The 20388-nt window shown below is 55.3% G+C and overlaps 9 protein-coding genes across 9 annotated transcripts; 5 read left to right on the top strand and 4 right to left on the bottom strand.

The window, feature by feature from the left end:
- Positions 1-305: 305 nt before the first annotated feature.
- BJX67DRAFT_379254 (uncharacterized protein) lies at positions 306-1816 on the top strand (the record flags this gene model as incomplete). Its single annotated transcript, XM_071032531.1, has 2 exons — positions 306-409; positions 457-1816. The coding sequence occupies 2 exons, from the start codon at positions 306-308 to the stop codon at positions 1814-1816; spliced, it is 1464 nt and encodes a 487-aa protein (XP_070888197.1).
- On the bottom strand, positions 1741-4162 carry BJX67DRAFT_22259 (amine oxidase). Its single transcript, XM_071025765.1, has 3 exons — positions 4087-4162; positions 3606-4037; positions 1741-3557 (listed from the first exon to the last, which is right to left on the bottom strand). The coding sequence occupies exons 1-3, from the start codon at positions 4147-4149 to the stop codon at positions 1995-1997; spliced, it is 2058 nt and encodes a 685-aa protein (XP_070888196.1). The 5' UTR covers positions 4150-4162; the 3' UTR covers positions 1741-1994.
- A 91-nt stretch (positions 4163-4253) lies between these two features.
- On the top strand, positions 4254-6347 carry BJX67DRAFT_386965 (NAD-dependent succinate-semialdehyde dehydrogenase; the record flags this gene model as incomplete). Its single annotated transcript, XM_071034159.1, has 4 exons — positions 4254-4700; positions 4760-4847; positions 4904-6148; positions 6202-6347. Exons 1-4 carry the CDS (start codon positions 4677-4679, stop codon positions 6345-6347), a joined length of 1503 nt encoding a protein of 500 aa, XP_070888195.1. The 5' UTR covers positions 4254-4676.
- Positions 6348-6742: 395 nt separating this feature from the next.
- Positions 6743-8933, bottom strand: BJX67DRAFT_379251 (Zn(II)2Cys6 transcription factor; the record flags this gene model as incomplete). The annotated part of the gene is made up of 3 exons (XM_071032530.1): positions 6743-7588; positions 7639-8806; positions 8863-8933. 3 exons carry the CDS (start codon positions 8931-8933, stop codon positions 6743-6745), a joined length of 2085 nt encoding a protein of 694 aa, XP_070888194.1.
- Positions 8934-9280: 347 nt separating this feature from the next.
- On the top strand, positions 9281-10447 carry BJX67DRAFT_379250 (uncharacterized protein; the record flags this gene model as incomplete). The annotated part of the gene is made up of 1 exon (XM_071032529.1): positions 9281-10447. One exon carries the CDS (start codon positions 9281-9283, stop codon positions 10445-10447), a length of 1167 nt encoding a protein of 388 aa, XP_070888193.1.
- A 212-nt stretch (positions 10448-10659) lies between these two features.
- Positions 10660-12042, bottom strand: BJX67DRAFT_386963 (M24 family metallopeptidase; the record flags this gene model as incomplete). Its single annotated transcript, XM_071034158.1, has 1 exon — positions 10660-12042. The coding sequence occupies one exon, from the start codon at positions 12040-12042 to the stop codon at positions 10660-10662; it is 1383 nt and encodes a 460-aa protein (XP_070888192.1).
- A 373-nt stretch (positions 12043-12415) lies between these two features.
- BJX67DRAFT_386962 (amino acid permease/ SLC12A domain-containing protein) lies at positions 12416-14075 on the top strand (the record flags this gene model as incomplete). Its single annotated transcript, XM_071034157.1, has 3 exons — positions 12416-12566; positions 12611-12896; positions 12944-14075. 3 exons carry the CDS (start codon positions 12416-12418, stop codon positions 14073-14075), a joined length of 1569 nt encoding a protein of 522 aa, XP_070888191.1.
- A 630-nt stretch (positions 14076-14705) lies between these two features.
- On the top strand, positions 14706-15655 carry BJX67DRAFT_379247 (uncharacterized protein; the record flags this gene model as incomplete). The annotated part of the gene is made up of 2 exons (XM_071032528.1): positions 14706-14980; positions 15205-15655. The coding sequence occupies 2 exons, from the start codon at positions 14706-14708 to the stop codon at positions 15653-15655; spliced, it is 726 nt and encodes a 241-aa protein (XP_070888190.1).
- Positions 15656-17605: 1950 nt separating this feature from the next.
- Positions 17606-17922, bottom strand: BJX67DRAFT_347861 (uncharacterized protein). Its single transcript, XM_071028594.1, has one exon. The coding sequence runs from the start codon at positions 17839-17841 to the stop codon at positions 17644-17646; it is 198 nt and encodes a 65-aa protein (XP_070888189.1). The 5' UTR covers positions 17842-17922; the 3' UTR covers positions 17606-17643.
- Between the last annotated feature and the right edge of the window lie 2466 nt (positions 17923-20388).

The following is a 20388-nucleotide window of genomic DNA, read 5'->3' as shown; positions in this document are numbered from 1 at the left end:
AAAAGCAGAGCCGCGCCTCGTGTCTGGCGCGCCCAATCGGGCGTGGGGTTGCCCGACGTGCGCTCGTATTTGGGAGGATTGGATGGATGCGAACCCTTGTCATGGGCCATCCCTCTCGTTCTGCCTTGCGCCCCGCGAGATGTCGGCGAGCTGGGTGCCCCTCATCGTGCATGATGGTGGTCGGGGTTTGTCTAAATTTAGCTGCGATGCGCTCTCGCATCTTGGATGCTGCACATGTTCAGATGTTCATGTCTTGAAGGTGATCCCCCCCCCCAAAGACGAAACAGAAGACAGACTTGACAACCATGACAGCCGATATCGAGTCTGTTACGGCCACTATGGCATCTCTACCCTCGCAGTCGCATACGCTGAAGAAGAAGCCGGGGGTGATTGGTGATGCGTCAAGGGAGTATGTCTCACATCCACACAGCTCGCCGCAGAGCCCTAACTTCGCAGACCACAAGAGACTACAGAGCAGAGCGCAACCACAGAAACAAACGCACCCACAGACACAGAACACCAGGTCAAAAAAGAAAAGCAGAAATCTCAAACCCTCGAGCAGCTCGCAAGCGAGAACGCCGCCCTCCGCGCCGACCTCGCCCGCCTCCACCACGACCTCCACGAAGCCCAGGACCTCATCTTCAGCCTGCAACCGCTCCAACAACCGCTCACCGAAACCGAAGCAACCGCCGAATTCCAGGCCCTCGTCGCCTCCATCGACGAATGGGTCGACCAGAAACTCGGCGACGCCCTCGATCTCGACGTCGACCCCAATGACCCCGATGACCCCAACAACAACCCGGACAACCCAAACACCAACACCCAGGGGGGGATCCAATTCAACCTCGAAGGCACCACCACAAACCCGCACGCAACCCACAGCCTCATAAAGGACATCCAAGCCCTCCTAAACCTGATCCCCGCCCCGGGGCGCGCCGCATTCACGATCCCAGGAACAGACATCGACAACATCCAGTCCGCGATCCTGCGCTTCCTCACGGACGCCCTCTTCTCGCAGGACTTCTACTGCCCGCTCCCGAAGGGGGAACGCGAATTCATCACGATCGTCGAGCGCACGCAGCGCACGCTCACCCCGCGCCGCGACACGCGGACTCGCCGCCACTGGCGCGTCGAGACGTACATGGCTCTCTCCGCGCGGCCGGGATTCCCCGCGTATGCGACGGAGCGGATGTGGGAGATTGCGTATGAGATTACAAGACTTTTACGGATTTTTGCCCCCGGGGCAGATGGTGGGGGAGGGGTTGATGGGAAGGCGCTGGCGACGAGCTTCTTTGAGAGCGTGGTGCGCCCGGCGGCGGAGCTGGCACGGAAGATGCATTTGTGTTATGATGAGTTTGCGGTTGAGTGGTCGGCGCATCACGATAAACTGCCTTCTTCTCCAGAAGAGTCCGATGCGGGAGGGACGGGGACGGGGGATGTCTTTGAGGAGTACCTGGACCGCTTTGCGGAGTTTGAGTTTGTGGATTTGGGGTCGCGGAAGACGCTGCGCGAGGCGCCGCCGCCGGGGTCCGGGGTGCGGTGGATGTTCGATCTCCGGCCGCGGCTGGTGGTGCGGAAGCTGAAGGCCGATGCGTGGGCGGAGGCGAAGGTGCTTGTTCCTGCGAGGATCTTGGTCTCGGGGGCTGGGAAGGGGAGGGCGAGGGCGAGGGGGAGGGGGAGGAAGGAGAAGGAGGGGGACGCGGCGTTGACGGTGCTCGGGGCGCTGGAGAATTGGCTGCAGGAGATGTATCTTGCCCAGGCGAGGCAGCGGGAAAGTAAGTCTTCGTTGAGGATTCTGGGGTATTTCGGGAAGTAGCCAAGTATCGGACGGAGTAGTTCGTCTGCGTTGCTCTACGGGTGGAAGACTTGATCGTATACTTGGCGGAATTCAGAGCTGAAGCTTACAATCCTTTGATCCTTGACCATCAGACGCAGAAATCTATTGTCTAAGGAGCAAATGGGCGAGTTCTTCTATACATCTAACCCTAATTTCGTTACAGCCGACAACAAGCATCCGTCGACGACTGCAACGCCTCCCCACCAACCAAAACACTCCTGTTCCGCTCCTGCGTCGAGGGAGGAACATCCAGCCCGGGATTCCCCCTGAAAAAGTTCACCGGCTTCAACCCCACAACCATCCTGTCCATCGGCATGACGGGCCAGTCCTCGATCCGTGGGTTGTGCGTCGACCCAAACGTGTGCCAGACGACGATGTCCTCGTTGCGGACAGACGTCTTACTGGCGGGATCGTTTCTGCGCCGCGTGATGGCCGAGTTGATGCCCTCGCCACCGGTGGATTGCATTGTGTGTCGACCCGCGGGGAACATTTCCTCGTCGTCGTAGCGCGTGACCCAGACCGCGTGCGCGGCGTACTCGGACCGCTGGGCGTGGTAGGAGTCTGGGTGCGCGAGGAGCATCTGGCTGTAGGATGGGAGGAGCTTGAAGCCGACGGGCGTTCCGGTGATGGGGTTGATGGAGTGTTCGTTGATGATTTTGAAGGTGCGGTTCTTGGTGAAGTCTAGGTCGAGGCCGCCTTCGTGGGTCACGATGTCCGACGTCGTGCTGTATCCCATGAGGAAAGGGTTGTGGACGGATGGGTCGTTGACCGGCATGGGGTGCGACTCTTCGACCTGCAGGGAGTTTTGGGCATTGCCGTCGATCCAGGGATCCATGCGCAGGCAGAAGAGGTGTTGGTGGTATGGGGCTAGCACGCCAGGAGCGACGATGGTGCCATAAGGAACTTTGTCGCCCTGGTTAATGGGGCATGTAGACAGAATCCCTGTAGCGCGGACCTCGTAGTGGATGGATGCGTCTTGGCCGAATTGAAAGGCAAAGATGTACTCATAATTGCTGACAGTGATGATTGTTTGCAAAACGAGGATGCGCGAGCGAGCGACCACGGCATTCTGTGTGCGGAAGTTGGTGTGCTTCCAGAGGATGCCGTCGTCCTGCTCATGGCAGCAGACCACGTTGGGAAGCTTCAGTGGCTCTCCAGATGATGTGTTGTGCCACCCATCAAAGTACTTGATCAGACCTAAGCAGTCACACCCCAGACGAAGGTTGTTTGCATTGACGCCAGCACCGTCACTCCCCAGGTCGAAAGCTGCTTTGCGAGGATAGGGAGCTCGCGGGTCACCATAAGGGACAAACATCTCCGAAAGAGAGAGACGGTAGAAGAGGCTGCGACCATCGTACCGGATGTCGTGCAGCGTAAGGCCCTCACGGTAGTTGAACCCCACACGCATGGTCCACTTTTCCCACGAGAGGAAGTTCCCCTGCGAGGTGAACGACGGACCTTCGGGCTGCACAACTTGGTACGGCTTGGTCGTGTTGCGCGGCGGGGGCCGCAGGCTGGGGTGGTACTCGCTATCGACCGTGGAATGGATTTTGTTGACATCAAACGGCCGAGGCTCTTCGCTGATGTGCTCGTCTTGCGATGACGGCAGGTAGTAGATCTTCGTGACCTTCAGATCTTCAGACACTTCTGCGCACAAGTCGAGGGGGTATGCGTAGTAGTTGGCGTCGGGGTTGTCCAGCAGTCGCAAATAGAACCAGCACTACAGAGTTAGTTGTGAAAAAAGACTGCAAAAGAAAGAGAGTGTTACCATTGAGAGTCTCTCCGACATATCATTCATCCCATCCGTTCCATACGCCCACGGCTCAACGACGACCGTCGAGTTGGCAGGCAGCTTGAGCTTCTTGATCTCCTCCTGCACTCTCGGGTCGGCCAAACAAGCGGACTCGACGAGTCGCATGTAGTCGGCGTCAATGTAGGAGTGCTTTCCCACGAGATGCTCGCTCTTGATGACCTTTTTGCTATCTAGATTCACCAGGAGCTCGATCAGCTGGTTCGCACCTTTGTCGCTGCGGATGACCACCTGGACACGCGAAATGCGCGCGGGGCGGTTGGTTGCGGGGAGTCCTCGGTGCTCATTCTCGAGGAAAGGGAGCATTTCCGCCTTTGCTGGCTCTTTGAGGGTGATGAAGCGGAAGACCGGCGACTGCCCGGAGAAATGGGAGCGGACAATGGTCGCAACCTGGGGTGAATTAGTGGCGTCGAGTAGCACCTGGGGTTGGAGTGCTCACCTTTGTGATCTCCGCTGGGGAGAGGGGGTCGAGGGGGTGTGCGGTGGCCATTATGAGAGTCATGGACAAGTCTTGTCTGAGAATGATGATTTTGAAGAAGATTGTGAGAATTGAGAGCACTTAAATAAATAAGGCCGCTGCAATCGTTGACCTTCTCCAAGGGCGCCGTGGAGTCGTTCGACTGATCGCTAAGGTTAAGAATACGCGCGGGATGGCCGCTATCGTTAGGCACAGCCGGCCCCAGTGGCCTCTCAAGGCGAGGCTTCGTTTCGCCCCAGGGAATCCTGATTGAACGGGCACTTGATTTGCCATCAGCGCCGAGAGGACCCTGGAGCGCCTGGAACCTTTGGAACACTCCAAGAGCGGCCTCTAAAGGAAGGAGCCAGCGATCGTCTTTCGTCCTGCAAGAGATGCCTCTGTTGAACACTGACGGCAGATGATGCTCATCATGATCATTGTCAATTCCGAGTGTAGCCGTGGCATCAGGCCTGTTATTAAAGAGCCTGTCATTTCCAATCTATACTCCCCGGTAACACACTTCTGTGGCAGCCTAGTACTCGTCCTTTTGAGTCAAGGCCGCCGATACCAACATGTCTCGAACTCTTCCCTTCACGGTCAGTCTCGCTGAACGCACAGCTCTACTTGCTTGACCACGCTGATACCCCTTACGTAGCTCGACAACCCTTCCTTACTGCACGAGGCATCCCTGCTCGACGGAAACTGGGTGCAAGCTCGGTCCGGGCTACGGTTCGACGTTGAGGGTATGCATCCCCTCGAACTACACAGCTGAGTATGCCACTCACCAAGAGCTATATAGATCCCGGAACGGGCAAAGTCTTCGCGTCCTGCCCAAACAACGCCGTCGCCGACGTCGACGCCTACGTTCAATCCGCGCAGCGTTCTTTCTTAACCTACCGACAAACCAACCCGCGTGAACGCGCAAAGAAGCTTCTACAATGGCACAGCCTCATCTCACGGTCGAAAAACGACATCGCCAAGCTCGTGGTCTACGAGACGGGCAAACCCATGGCTGAGGCAGTCGGCGAAGTCGACTACGCCCTCGGCTTCGCCTGGTGGTTCGCGGGCGAAGCGGAGCGTATCCGCGGATCAATCGCACAGCCGTCTATCTCGGATCGGCGGACCTTTGTGATCAAGCAGCCGATCGGCGTATGCGTGGCGCTTGTTCCTTGGAATTTTCCCGTCGCGATGATCATCCGCAAGACAGCCGCGGCGTTAGCGGCAGGTTGTACGATTGTGATTAAGCCGTCGCCGGAGACGCCGTTCAGCGTGTTGGCGTTGGCAGATCTGGCGCTGCGGGCAGGATTTCCGGCTGGTGTGATGAATGTTTTGACGACGGATAATATCAACACGCCTGCGGTTAGCGAGGCGCTTTGCAAACACGCTCTTGTGCGTAAGGTGACCTTTACGGGCAGTACGGGGGTTGGCCAGCTCATTGCTCGACATTGCAGTGAGGGGTTGAAGAAAGTCACGCTGGAGCTTGGAGGGAATTGTCCATTCATCATCTTCGACGATGGAGATTTGGACCAAGCCCTGGCGGCACTGATGATCCTGAAGTGGCGCACTGCTGGACAGGCGTGCACGCACGCAAACCGAGTCTACGTGCAGAAGGGCGTGTACGACAAGTTCCTAGGCATGATTGTCGAAACAACGAAGCGGCTGAAGGTGGGACACGGCGCTAGCCCAGATACAACAATGGGCGCACTGACGACGAGCCGTGGACTCGAGAAGCTGGATCGCCATGTTGCCGACGCAGTTGCCAAGGGCGGAAAGGTTGTCCTCGGGGGTCGTCGACTCGAGAACATGGGCGGCAACTTCTTCCAGCCGACAATCATCTCCGACATGTCAGCGGACATGTTGACCACCCAGGAAGAAATCTTCGGCCCCCTCCTCGGCCTCTATCGATTCGACACCGAGGAAGAGGCCGTCCGGATGGCGAACGACACGAGCATGGGCCTGGCCTCGTATTTCTTCACCAAGGACGTCAGTCGGACGTGGCGATTGCTCGAGAACCTGGAAGCTGGCATGATCGGCATGAACACTGGTAAGTCCCTGATCAGTACTCTCATCTCAACCTGATACTGACAGACACTCCAGGAAACTCATCCGCAGCGGAGTCGCCCTTCGGCGGTATCAAGGCATCCGGGTACGGCAAGGAAGCCGGGAAGGACGTCGCGATTGAAGAGTATCTGATTGCCAAGACGGGGACGCTGACGGTTGGGCCTGTGTCATCGAAGTTGTAGATAGCAGATGTCGGATACAACCTCAGAAGACAGATAGCAATGGATTTGTTGGGTTACACAATTGGCTAAGGACGTCGTCGTATCGGAATGTCAGAGATTGTCGGTGATAAGGATGGAGGCAGGAGCAGATCCCATGTCTCCGAAATCTGGACTCGCGATCCATGGATGCCACAGGCAGCGAGCGGCAACCTGCTTTGGGACCTGTCGCTATTCCCTTTTTGGCTCGCTGGTGCCTTCCAGTTTGGATCGTATTTTGGCCGATCATTTCTGTGGTTGGAGACGTCTCTCTGAGCCAGCCAGAGAGAGAGAGGAATGATCAGGGAAATCTTCAGTGAAGACTCTCGAGGTGATATCGTACATTCATACATTCATTAACATTAGAGATTATTATTCCCTCAAACAGGGAGGATCCGTACGCCCATCGTAGCAAGCACCTCTCTCCAATCGTCCGACTCCGCGTCGTCGAGCTTCGCCCAAATACCCCGGACAGTGGCGTATTGCTGGTGATAGCTCCTCATCCCATACACCTGCACCCGACTCCACCAGCTGTCCCAGCGCTGACGCTCTTCTCCAACGGCCTCGCACGACGCCACGAACGCCGGCCACGTAATCGGTGCCGGAAACGAGCCGTGCTGCCCGAACGAGACTTTCAGGTCCTCTGCTTCGTTCATCGCGGCGAGAACGGCCTGTTGTTCTTGGTGGAGGCAGCTCCGGGAGCATTGCTGGATGGAGCGGTAGTAGTAGATCAGGGCGGCGTTGTGAAACGCCTTGGCCTGGGCTCGGGCGATGTCTACCATGAGTGCCTCTGCTTCTGACGGGTCGATTGATGAGAATGACTCCGAGTTGATGGTGTATGACCCGAGGTCGTCTGCGAGTGTCTCGCAGGCCTCGAGGAGAGTTGTGGGGTAGTCTTGCTCGTGGTCCCTGTAGTAGGCGACGTACTGAGAGAGACGGTAGATCTTGAAGATTGCCCCCGCTATGGACGTCGTAATCCCATAGAGAAACTCGATGCTCGGCTCTAAGAAGTAGAAATCGGCACCCCGTGGGACGTGGTCATAACCAGGCCATGGTTTGGATGTGAGATGGGGGAGTGTTGTCTGGCCGAATAGATGTAGCATCTTGCAGATATTATTCAGGACACACGTCTCCCGACTGACCAACATAGAGTAGTGTCTCGATTCTTGAAGCTTGATTCCCGCCTCCAGGTGTATCCAGTGATCGGACATGCCGCCGTCCATTATCTTACGGATCTTAGTGAAGGACCAAAACAAAACTTCTGGGGTTGACTTACATCAGTCGAAACTAGAGACAGAATTGCAGTCATAGTATCTCTGTAACTCGTGGACTTTGCCGCCAGAGCACTCTGCAGTGCAACGAGGGCCCGCTGCTTATGATGGCAAGCCAGTTGCTTGAGGCCTTCTTTTTCAGCTCGCATACTCTGGAGGTTCGCTGCAGATATTGACAGGAGGCTGTGAAATACTGCGACGCTTGCTGAGGGAAGTTGATTGAAACGCCTCGCTCCCTCTAGTTGAGAGGAACCCTGGAGAGCAAGAGGGATGTATACAGTCTTGAAGGGATTTCTTGCGTGGGATATCGGCTGCATCAGGTGAACCACATTTTGCATGTAGTGATTCATTAGCATGCTCGCCGTGGTATCTTCAGCCACAGTTGATGCCAGATCGTGGTCGAAAAGCAGGAACTCCACGTCTCCAAGAACGGCCTCTGGGGGTGAATTGCTCGTCCGGTCCAGCCAGTGCGTATTTTGCGAGACGGTAATATCAATCCCCGCCGATGTCAAGGTGATTTCGTGGGTGTCGGAAGAGGAAGAGGAAGAGGAAGAGGAAGGGGGGGATGAACTGGTGACAACACCTCTCCCGATGTCCTCAACATCAGCATCGTCGAAGCACTGCTGGGTCTGACTAGAGGACTCGGGGGTGGGGCCTTGAGTCGACGTAGGTATTTGGTTTCGATCCGAGTATACGTCACAAAGCGGTACGGCCGAGTCGAATATTGAATCTATACATTGGGGCGGTGTATCAGAGAGGGTGTGCAGTGGCGAATTCATTGTTCGGGAAGGAGAGTCATTCGGGGCATTATCGTGAGGCTGCGAAGGCGAACCATCGCAACTGTTATGCGGTTTCTGGGGAGATTCGGATCCCTCCGACGCCGTTGAACTCAGCCCAGACTGCGACCAAAAGACTGAGAAAGGCCCAACAGTTGTTGTCGACGGTTTCATCGCAGACTTGTCGACCGTCGTCAGAGCTCTCGTCACCTCGTCCTCCGTCATTGGAGCGCAAGCAATTTTGTCTGACCCAATGCGCCGTCTGCTCGTGTTCGGCCCAGCGCCCCAGATCAGTCGCACGTCGTACCCCGCGCAGGTCAGCTTTGCGCGCTCGCAGGTCCTGCAGGCACCAGGCCTTTCGTCACACTTGATCCGGCGTTTTCGACATGTCCAGCAGCTAGACGCCGACTGTCAGCTCAGGTACGGGGGAGGGAGGCAATGGGACGAGGGTACCCTGTGTAGGACAGTGACTTGGGCGGTTTTGTTCTTCGGGTCCCGCCCAAGTCCAGGACGAGTTCGGCCATGGCGGTGATGGGGTGGAAAGGAAATGTTGGAGTGCGATCAGGAGGAATTGGAGGCACTTCGGCTCTCATGTGGGGTTGGCGTGGCGGGTGAAGATCGGAAAGATAGCCCGACAAGGGCCATGGAACGTTGGAACATCGGAAACGTTGGAGCGATTTTCTGGCGTATTTTTACTGGGCAAGACTGGTGTTCTTTCACTTGGGCAGTCGGTAGGTCCTTCCGCTTTGGTCCGCTTTTGACCACATTTACCGTTGGAGATGGGCATAAATACACAGTGTAGTAGTGTGTGTTCTATTGCTGCTACCCACACATCGTGAAATAGTTGCCACAACAAATTCTGCAATTCGCCATGTCCACTCCAGACGTCACAATAGACGACGTCGTCTCCCTCGCCCAGACGTTGGTCCAAATCGACTCCTCAACCCCCGGCTCCGGGTCAAACACAGCCGGTGAGACCACCATCGCGCGATATATCACGGCATGGCTGCAGCATCGCGACATTGAGTGCCACTGGGTCGAGGAGACCCCAGGCCGTCCGTCCGTCATCGGTGTTGTCCGCGGGTCAGGCGGCGGGAAGAGTCTCATGTTCAATGGGCACACAGACACCGTCACCCTCCAGGGATATGAGGGCAACCCCCTGAGCGGCCATATCACAGATGGGAGATTGTACGGTCGCGGATCTGCTGATATGAAGGGAGGCCTTGCAGCAGCGATGACTGCGCTCGCGCATGCGAAGAAGCTCAATCTCCGAGGCGACGTGATCCTCGCAGCTGTGGCGGACGAAGAGTGCGATAGTATCGGTACGGAGCAGGTGCTGGCGGCCGGGTGGCGGGCAGATGCTGCTCTGATTGCTGAGCCGACGGACTTTGCCATCATCAACGCTCACAAGGGATATGTGTTACTCGAGGTTGATATCCACGGTGTTGCTGCCCACGGATCCCGGGCAGACCTTGGTGTCGACGCTATCTGCAAAGCTGGGTACTTCCTCGTCGAGCTGGACCGCTATGCTCAATCATTGCCAGAGCTCTCTCCAACGGGAGTGAAACTCGACGCTCCAAACGTCCACGCCGGCATCATCAGAGGCGGCGCTGAGATCAACTCCTACCCGTCCAAATGCACGATTTCAATCGAGCGGCGCACGATCGCAGGCGAAACCACCGAGTCCGTGAAAGCTGAGTTCCTGACAATCCTGGAGAAGCTTGCATCCACCGTTCCAGACTTCGCCTTCGACCTTCGAACGACCTCGTACCGGCCTCCGTACTCTATTGCCCCTGATCATCCATTTGTGAACCTGGTCGTTGACCACGCCGTTCGGACGACGGGCATCGCACCGCCAATCAAGAGCGAAACGTACTGGACAGACATGGCATTGTTGTCCGAGGTGGGGATCGCCGGTGTAATCTGGGGTCCGAAGGGGCGTGGGCTGCATTCGAAGGAGGAGTCCGTGGAGGTTGAGTCTATCCGGCAGCTGGCGGACTCTTTTTTGGCCATTGCAGCGAGTTTTTGTGCCGACTGAAAGAAAAAAAAAAAAAAATAAAGACAAAAAAGGTACATAGCGGTCGTAGCCAGTTCAATTCATATTCAATTTGAGAATAGTGGCCGATAGAGCCGATGAGCTGGTGAAATGTGCCAAAATTCTGGCATTTTTAATTAACGAGTCCACTACAACCAGACTTCGTTTCATACATGGATTACACTCAGCCGCCTAATCCCTACCTAATACCTAGATTAAACCCTCCGCGTAGGATCTCCCGGCGGCGCAGACGGCTGATAGTCACTAAAGTCATACTCAACGTCATAATCCTCCGCATCAACGTCCCCCTCAGAGAGTTCAACATCCCTCAGATTCTCGCCCTCGTCCTCCTCCTCCGCCGTAAACCCATAATCCTCCTTGCGCAGTTTCTTCCACGCAGCCAGCGTCTGCTTCCTTGTAATGTGGAAGGGGAGCTTAGAGAGCGAGACGCACCCATCCTCTGTAACCTCGACAGTCTGCCCGATCGAGCTGGCCGTATCAGTCGCCTTGTCCATGAGGATGATGTGGATGAAGAAGACCATCCCCGGCTGCGCGATGACGTCCTGGCCCCGGACAAACATCGGGAAGTCCATCCAGGTAGGCGCAAACGTAGCGCCGAGGCTATACCCACAGGCATTGAATCGCTGATCCTTGAAGCCGTGTTCGTCAGCGACGCGCGCGTACGCTTCAAAGACATCACCGATTTCGCGGCCCGGTTTGAGCGCAGCCATCGCAGCCTCCATCTGCAGGATGTTGACTTGGAACATGCGGCGCGCGAGGGGCGTGACGCCGCCGATGTGGATGGTGCGCATGAGGCAGGCGTGGTAGTGCTTGTAGACGGCGGCGTGTTCGAGCGTGACCTGGCGCTCGATCTTGGATTTCCCCGTTGAATACCGCGTGAGGACGGCCTTGTTCCCTGAGACGAGGATGTTTTCGTTGGCCGGGTCGTCGCCGCCGCCTTCGTAGACCGTGCCGACGAGTTCGCGCCAGAGATCGCCCTCGTAGGCGCCTGGTTTGGCAACTTTCAGGGCTCGGACGAGCGAGAAATCGGCTAGGTAGGCGGCTTTGCGGATTTTGCGGAGCTCGCTGGGGGACTTGATGATTCGTAGCTCGCGGGTGAATAAGTTGCTGTGGTTGACGAGCGTGCAGAGGCCGGCGACGGAGTCCTCGAGGAGCTTTCCGATTTCGAGCGTGAGAGTCGCGGAGTTGGGTTCGTAGCCAATGCGTTTGGACTCTGAGGTGATGCCGAACTCTTTCAGGACAACAGGCACCAGGGACACGGGGTTGCTGCCAGCATCGTCTGAGCGGATGAGGATGTCCTCGTATTTCAGCACAGAGGTGTACAGGGCCTGGCGCAGATCGGGCATCCGGGTGATCAACCTCATTGACCCGTCGCTGTGGAAGTACATGGCCTGGAAGAAGACATATCCGAAGGTGTCGTATCCAGTAAGGTAGTAGAGCGTCTCTTGTTTGGTGATCAAGAAGCCATCGAGCCCTTCGCGCTTGAGGAGGTCGAGGGCCCGTTGGCGGCGCTCTGCGAACTCGGCCTCGGAGAAGTGCAGGGCTTTCTTGAAGGGCTGGGGCTTTAAGGTGGCCATGATGATTGCAAGGACAATTCTTTGGGAGATTGACAGCTGGAGAAAACTCTATCACTTAAAATATAGATCACCATCGACACTCTTTCGAGACCGGAGAGCAACTGTATGTCCAAATCCGGAATGAGGGAGCGAGGGCTCCACAGCTCGTAACCCCAAATAGCCCCGCCCAATCACACGCCATACCCCAGACGTATCAAACCTTGATCCTCCAGATAAGCTCAAACAGGGCAGGAGCCACCGATCCCAATCGGGCTTGGCCTTATCTTGCCTGGACCCGCGCCGTGGCGCCTGTTTTATACACGCATCCCCAGCTTTCAGGAGCTCCACTGGACCATTATTATTACCATCTCTCAATTCTGTCAATATGGCCACCATGTCGCTCGACGACAAGAAAGAGGCCCAGCCGGACATCGCCAGGTCGACCAGCGCCGGCATTGCCTCTGCCGAAATGCTCCAGCATGGCACCATGAAGCGTGCCCTGAAGCCACGCCATTCGCAGATGATAGCCCTTGGAGGCTGCGTTGGTATGTCCGGGTCCCGCGATGCAGCTCCTTCTAACAGTACACAGGCACGGGCCTTTTCGTTGGGACGGGCGCATCACTGGCCTTGGGCGGCCCAGCGTTCTTGCTCATTGCCTTCATCTTCCTGAGCTTGCTGGTCTATCTGATTGTGACGGCCATTGTCGAGGTGGTGGCCTATCTTCCAGTCGGTGGTGCGTCGATGTCGTACTACGGCACGCGCTACGTGTCTAAGAGTTTGGGGTTTGCGATGGGATGGCTCTACGTCTATTCTCTGGGCATCCTAGTCCCGTACGAGATCACAGCAGGCGCTTTGATCATCGACTACTGGGACAGGTAAGAATTTAACCCTTAGGCTAGCGGTCTCTTACTGACATCTGCAGCCCCGTCAATGTCGGCGTCTGGATCACCGTCTTTATCGTCCTCATCATCGGCCTGAACCTGCTGCCAGTCGAGTACTACGGCGAGTCGGAGTTCTGGTTTTCCTCCATCAAGGTGATCACCATCATCGGGCTGCTGATTCTCTCCTTCGTGCTGTTCTGGGGAGGCGGCCCTAACCAGTCCGGCATTCTCGGCTTCCACTACTGGAAGGACCCTGGTGCTATTAAAGCCTGGCTGGTCTCTGGAGACACAGGAAGATTCGTGGCCTTTGTTCGAACGCTCGTCCTCAGCGCCTTCCCCTTCACATTCAGCCCCGAGCTGCTCATCGCTACAAGCAACGAAATGAAGAACCCTCGGAAGGACCTTGAAAAAGCCGCCAATCGCTTCATCATCCGCCTCGTCGTCTTCTACATCGGCACCGTCATCGCAATCGGCGTCATCTGCCCGTCCAACGACGGAGACCTCGTAAGCGGAGGCAGCAACGCAAAGGCCTCCGCGTTCGTGGTCGGCATCAAGCACGCCGGCATCAAGGGCCTCGGAAGCGTCGTCAACGCTTCAATCCTGACAATCGCCTGGTCCGCCGGAAACGCATACCTCTACATGAGCTCCCGAGCCCTGCACGCCCTCGCCGTCACCGGCCAAGCACCCCGTGTCTTCCTCCGCTGCACCAAACGCGGCGTGCCGTACGCAGCCGTCATCGCATGCAGCTTCTTCGGCATCCTCTCCTACCTCAACCTCGGCAGCAGCAGCTCCACCGTCTTCACCTGGTTCGTCACCATCACCAACACCTCCGCCTTCATCTCCTGGGTCTGCTGCTGCATCGTGTACCTCCGGTTCCGCGCCGCCTACAACATCCAGGCCGGGGGGCAGCCCGAGCTTCCGTACACGAGCCGGATGCAGCCGTACGGTGCGTGGTTCTGCCTCGCCTTCTTCACCGTTCTGACCCTCATCAACGGCTTCGACGTCTTCTTTCCTGGCCGGTTGTCCGTGTCGAGCTTCTTCACGGCGTATATCGGTATCCCCGCATTCATTGTGATTTTCGTCGGACATAAGCTGTGGATGGGCCGCTCAGATCCGCTGTGGCTTGCTGCAAAGGAAATCGATATCCATAGCGGGTTGGAGAATGTAGAATAATCCGTGAATTGCGATATGTGATGTGTGTTTACAGAATTGAAGCCATTGAAGCCATTGAAGCCATCTATCGAATGTAAAATAGCCATACGCAGGATGCCAACCAAGCAGTGTTCTGACTCTCAATAAATTTCAATTCCAAGACTCATCTCCGCATCCGCAGCCTCAACATTGAACCCCCCGCTGTCAGCCCTAACTAACAGGAACCTGTTGTAACACACCCCAAACCAAACTAAACCCTAAGTTAGCCGCAGCAGCCCGCATGATACAGTTCAATGCACTGCACAAGCTCAGCTCATCAGCTAGAGTACCTAGAGATGCCTCGCGATTCCACTATTGCGTCGCGCACAAATTCACAAAGCGGATCAGGCCAGGCCGCCAGTCGCTGGCGCTAGTTTTTGTTTTTGAGTGAGTGAGAGAGAGAGCATTGAAGACTTTTCGGATTTGGTGTATATTTTAATGGTATAGTAAAACTACAGTAGACAGACAAAAACGAAGAAAATGTCGGTACTCGACTAGTGAGAAGTCGAGCAGGAGAAACACTTAACTTCGTAAAAGTACAACCATTCTCTATCACACGACACACAGCACCAGCACACCTACTCGATCGCATGGTAAAAGATACCACCGACCATGGCCAAGGTGTCGATCCAGGTAGGTGAACCAGATGGCGCCGATCTCACCGGGCCCCTCGGCTTCGGCGATCAGGCAGCGTCCGTCTTCCTGGATCGAGATACAGGAGTAGGTGCCCTCGAATCCATCGTCGTTGCTGTCAGTCCGGTCGGGTCGTACGAGGCGAACTGGCGGGAGACCTCGCCGGGGGCGGAGGTAGAAGAGATCGAAGCTGCGAAGGGCATCCCATCCCAGCAGCGGATACTCCGCCGCTCAGGCAAGGCTGCCAAAGGCGAGTGCGGTTGGCAGAACTCGTTTCATTGTAAAGGAGTGTGGTGAGCTCTCGGTCTGGCATCTCTCAGAGAAGCACCATGCAACCCAAAAGTGTTTCGTCAGTCAAACAGGACAGTTTCAAGGTCCAGAGTGCCAGTTCGTGTTGGCGACGATCACTTCGTGTACTGGAGAATTTGACTCTTCTGTGACCTGCTATGCGACGAAGGACATTGAGCTAACTACCTAGGAACGAAGGTGGTGGAAAGGAGGATAGGGCATGCATCAAGGACTTCCCCGAATTTGGCTGCGGCCGCGCGCGGGCGATACACCTCGGTGGACAGCAAGAAACCACAGGAGGCAACCGTCATCGACACTCACAAAGGAAAATAACGCGTTCGTTGGAGCTGCTCAGGACAGCTGTGATCATATCATCGCCCAAGCTCGCCAAGCGCTGGAGGCAGTCAAGGTCCACTGGCCATAGCATTGCCCATGTCACGCTGTTGACGGATGGGACAACCGCACTCAGTTTTTCGATGAGTTCATATCGGCCAGGTTCGTCGGTTTCGATGGCCGCAACCGGTGGAGGGATGCTCGAGGAGGCAACGGCATCAACAGTCATCGTTTTGGAGGTTTGCCTGGGGTCTCAAGTTGTTCGATGTGACCCAGACACTTCCCGTGCTATCGCTGTGGTTGAGTGAGCCCGGCAAGTGTGAGACAGCACAGTCTCAATCTCCTAGCGCATCCTATCATTTTTTCCATCCCAGTCCCCGAAAACGTAATCATAAGTCGAATTACCACAGTGGGATAAGGTATGCGCCGATATCCGATATAGGTTGGTTAATATCAAGTTGTGGGCTTGATTTGGAAATAGCGAAGGCGATTGGCGACCTAGATAGATTTGGAGACTTCGCGAATGGTCAGGCGTTGAAGCTGATGTGCAAGATAGACCATTTCCTTATCGTCCAGGACAAGATCGTGTTGGCCGAGTAAAAGCAGAGATGTGTCATCAATGGCGAGTTTCCTGGATTCGTGAAGGAGCAGAAGTAGGATATTAAAGTCGCCTATCATGACTATGTCTTCGTCGTCCACTCCCATAGTATATTCGCCAGCGTAGGTGTCGAGATTCACCATTAAAGAGTCGTGATTATTGAATGTGTACGCTCTTATATTGGGAGTCGTCATTTGCCGAGCGAACTTCTGTCCATGTTTCGTACCGTAGTGTCTTCGTCCTCCATTATCGTGTCAACGTTGTCATGATATTCAGAATCACGGACATCGATCATCTCAATGTCGTCGTCAATGTAGTTCGCGACGTCGGTCTTAGAAGTATCTTCATCCTGTCCGTGAATGACAAGGGGAGGGGCGTCGCGAATGTCGGCGCATTGCCGGCCAAACTGGTCCTCATGTGCTTGTTCCAAGTGAACGACGGAAATGGCGGTGTGGATCTTCATGGATGGAGGTAAGTCCAACTTGTATGCAAGCTTGCCAACACGGCGTTTAATTGGAAATGGTCCTAGGTGGACAGGGGCGAGTTTTGACTCTGTAGTATGCGTCTTGTAGCCAATCTCGTCATCTCGGACAAGTTTCAAGTACACGGAGCCAGTCAAAGTCACTAGAGTGTGATTGTCGTCAAAGGCCAGTGACATGTTTGCACGAACAAGATCTGATACGTCGCCGCACGTTGAACGCCAGGTAAGCTTGTCCATGGCACGAAGCTCGACGAGCCGGACGAGCATAAATCATTGTACTTTTCCTCGTCCCTTTCCTCTCATCTGTCTTATCCCATAAAACACGAGAGGGATGGTCGAAAACCCCGTCCAATCTGTTCGGATACTGTCCCCATGTGCCGTTCCTTTGGCCTGACCCCGACGCACAACTCACCCAGTCATCCGAGGACACGACCAATACCCCGCTGTGGGATCTTTCGGGAGCACAGCGGAGTCTATTCGGCTCGATCCGTCTCCGATTGATTGGCGTGACCAGTCAAATTATCCGAGACATTGTGCCTTGCTCTCTGTCTGGAGAGAGAGAGTGGAGAAACACGCTCCACTCTCGACCTTAAGCCACGGACACAGCAGGACACCTGAGGCCGTGGCGAGCAGAAGATTTGAGATACACATCTGTCCTGCTGGTGGCTTCCCTGTTGGCTGGGCCCAGCCTTTGCGGAACTGACATGCTCATGTTGGGTGTTGAACACACGTTGGCTGGGGAACAAGCGCCGTCCCCAGAGGGAGGTCTGTGTGAGAAGTATGGATTCTTCCCCTTCCTCTCCCAGAACGGTTACCTCGTGAGAGGCGTTCCCATGGACCCGACCTGTCTCTTTTCGATGTTCACGAAGAGCCTTTGAGTACTCCTCTCTATGGAGCTTGGATTTCTGCAGTTGTTGTCTTGCCTCTGCCTCTCTCTCACTTGATTGTTGGATGAAGAGTCTTAGATGGTCGACATGAAATTTGCCAACTCGAAGGTGGGTCTCAAGATCTTCCAGTAGCACTGACTTTCCTCGCGCGAAGACCTTCCGAACCTTGTAAGGGCCCATGGGTATTCATAAGGGTACTCGTGCAACTAATAGAGCTCGGTCAAGGTTTTCGAATCTGACGAAAGCGAGCTCGGCTTGAGTGCGAACCTCCCTTTTCCCCCAGAGTCCATGGGCTGTCTGGGCAAGGGGGTGCCCGTAGATTCTTTCCCATTAATGGGAATTGTTACCTTTGGGGACCTGTGAAACCCGCAATACCCGTGTTCTAAGCACTCCCAGCTGACTATCGACTTGAGCAAGTGGGATAATCTCATAACGGCGATTCGTGAAAATAAAGCTGTAGTTGCGCTTGAATTGAAGAAAGAACCCCGTCGCCGTATTTCCAGTCGCATGGATAACCTTGCCAGCCATACCTGCATCACCAGTCGGGATGAAGACAGCATAATGGGCAGGCCTCTACCAAGAGGTCATGTTATCATCATACCAAATCCCCATTATGAGGTTCAAGATGAACCATACAAGAATGGCCCCAAGGCCCAGGATAACAACACCCATGGCATATTGCCAGTTAAAGTCGGTCTTACCAGCAACAGTCTCCGCGGCTTGGGTGATATCAGCGGCCTCGGGGGCAGACACTGTAGTGTTGGCGACGTGGTTCGAACTACCGAATGATCCCTTCAGACGGGTTGTGGTAAACCCCGAAGAGGCCCGGCACGGATGATATCGGGGCCAGATTTTGTCCCTCGTTAGATCCACTGAAGCCTGGAGTATCTCAGGGCCAGCCTGCTTCTAACTGGCTCGTACACAAAGAGTCAAGTCGAAGGCAAGTCTATGTCTTGAGAGACATGAGTCTGAACATTTGCTGTGCGCCGCTGAAGATAGGACCCGTATAAATGCAGTCTCGTTATTCCTTCGGTTGCCGTAAACGCCGATTGTCGGAATTTTACCGCTGCGGCCGCGACAGCCGGCTCCGGCTGCAAGAAGTCAGCGAATGCGGCGCAAGAACAAGAAGGAAATACTTACGGCGCTGCAGCCCGGAGCCCCGCAGTGCTGAGAGCGGCACCGCTCGCACGGGGGTTCCCCGGCCGAAACCAGGGAGCAGTGCACCCCCGCGAAGCAACACCGGTGGCACGCTCTCTCGAAGTTCATAACCCGCTTCGGCGGGCGGGCCCTTCGGCGGGGGGGTGGAGGCGGAGCATTTGCCCAAGAGGGCGGAGGAGGAACGCGCACTTCAATGTTAGATGGCATTCTGCTGCTCCCTGGTTTGCCTTTGCTCGAGATACGGCTCGCTGAGGAAACATCTCCCAAACAGTCTTTGTGCCGTGGAAGTGGAATAACCAAGGTCAAGTAGATGGGCAACCAGTGTTGCATTGCCTTGCGTCCAGGGACGGACACGATGCCTTCTTTCCTGATGGCCAGCTCCGTGCTACCCTCCTCGCCACTTCCGGGTTTGTATGGCCCTTGTCTGCGAGCCGGGGCTGGACTCGGTCAAATCAGGTGCTATTGGATAATATGCTTCTGAAAAAGCAGCTATACTTTCTGTTTCTCTGTCTGGGAGATCTGGTTGACGCGGCCACTGGCCTGGAATTGGGTGTTTATATCGGGGTCGTTACCAGGAGCATGACGCCGACTGCGGTTCTCATGCAAGTTTAGGCCAAGCGCGCCACAGGCAAAGGTAGCGAGGAGTGTGAGGTGCATCATGAATCGTCGTTTGGCCTAATGGAGCAGTTGCGCTCAAAGAGCACGTTGGAGGTGTCACAATGGCTGTACGCCACTTCAGCAGATTGTTTTCGATTGCAATGCGTTTTCTGTGATATGGAAATCGAGGAGCACTTGGCATGTTGACCCGGCCGAGTTGAAGTATATTATTGTGTTTACTGGCTGCTCCTTGCTACCCTGCCCGGACCAGATTACTGTGTAGTCAATACTGCTCGCGTCAAGAAACGTCTTGGTGAGCCATGCAACCAGCGGCCAGTAGTGGGGACTGTGGACTGCGGTTGGTGTCGACCGGCGGGTACAGCGCACATAGGTTTACCTTAGAAGATTTTCATGAGGGAGTGCAGCTTGGGTGTATCCCCCGCAAGGTACAATGCCCCGCCAACCCACGTATTTTGGAGCTGGCCAGTGGCTCGCGGCACGTCTTGGACCAGAATAGGCTGAACCCGAGATCTTAGGGTTACTTACTTCCCGGACACTTTCGAGGGTGCGAAGGAACCGCGGGGGAATAACATGGGCAATACGCACAGTCTTCCGTCATTAAGGAGCCTGTTGACTCCGTTGTAGAATGTTCCAAGTAACATCGTATCAAGATGGACAGGAGGGCACTCTTCCTTTCCCAACTGTGTGTCCGAGTCCCCCTACCAAGTCTCGAAAGTGCCTCCACTTGATCCTTTCTATGGCCAGGTTTTCAAGATCCTGTCGAATAGGTCTATATGGCCTCCCTCCGTGACAATTAGCAGCCGATACACCAAATGGACAATCATAACACGTACCTGATTCTTTTTCGACTGCATGAGCCCATGATCAAGCCGATGTGCGGAGAGGGTAGACTCAAGAGCGGCGGCTAGATCTCGCTCTGCCACACCGAGATACGACCTCAGGTTGCGTTATTCTATCTCGGATCGTGACTTCGGTCATTTCATTTCAAGAATATCGACAAGACGAAAGAACCTGAGCAAAGGGTCGATTATGGCCATATCACACCCACCAGTATTGAGTACCCTTGTGGTACGTGGTCGAATTCAGCCCCTGCCACAAACGTCAGTGTCACTAGAGTAAGTTATAATAACCGTCGTCGGCCACCTCTCCACTTAAACCAGGCACCCGTTCCACAGGCCTCCCAGGAAAAAGCACAGCCGTAACATCGTGGTAGGATTCTCTACTCGAATCTCACCTGACAAGTTTGTAGGTTCCATCCTCATACAGATGACCACTGAGTAGTCGTGTACCGTTCTAGCT

The sequence above is a fragment of the Aspergillus lucknowensis genome, assembly GCF_044049455.1.
Source record: "Aspergillus lucknowensis strain CBS 449.75 chromosome Unknown BJX67scaffold_10, whole genome shotgun sequence".
NCBI classification, from domain to species: Eukaryota; Fungi; Ascomycota; class Eurotiomycetes; order Eurotiales; family Aspergillaceae; genus Aspergillus; species Aspergillus lucknowensis.
Note: the sequence above shows the minus strand (reverse complement) of the source record. Positions and strands in the feature narration are given on the sequence as shown.

What these genes read in the sequence shown, in the direction of transcription:
- BJX67DRAFT_347861 (XM_071028594.1), bottom strand. Translation starts at nt 17,841, where the DNA reads ATGGCTGGCAAGGTTATCCATGCGACTGGAAATACGGCGACGGGGTTC.
- BJX67DRAFT_22259 (XM_071025765.1), bottom strand. Translation starts at nt 4,149, where the DNA reads ATGACTCTCATAATGGCCACCGCACACCCCCTCGACCCCCTCTCCCCA. An exon ending in CCCCAGCGGAGATCACAAAG is followed by an intron (nt 4,038 to 4,086) that starts GTGAGCACTCCA and finishes AATTCACCCCAG; the next exon opens with GTTGCGACCATTGTCCGCTC. An exon ending in TGTCGGAGAGACTCTCAATG is followed by an intron (nt 3,558 to 3,605) that starts GTAACACTCTCT and finishes CTAACTCTGTAG; the next exon opens with TGCTGGTTCTATTTGCGACT.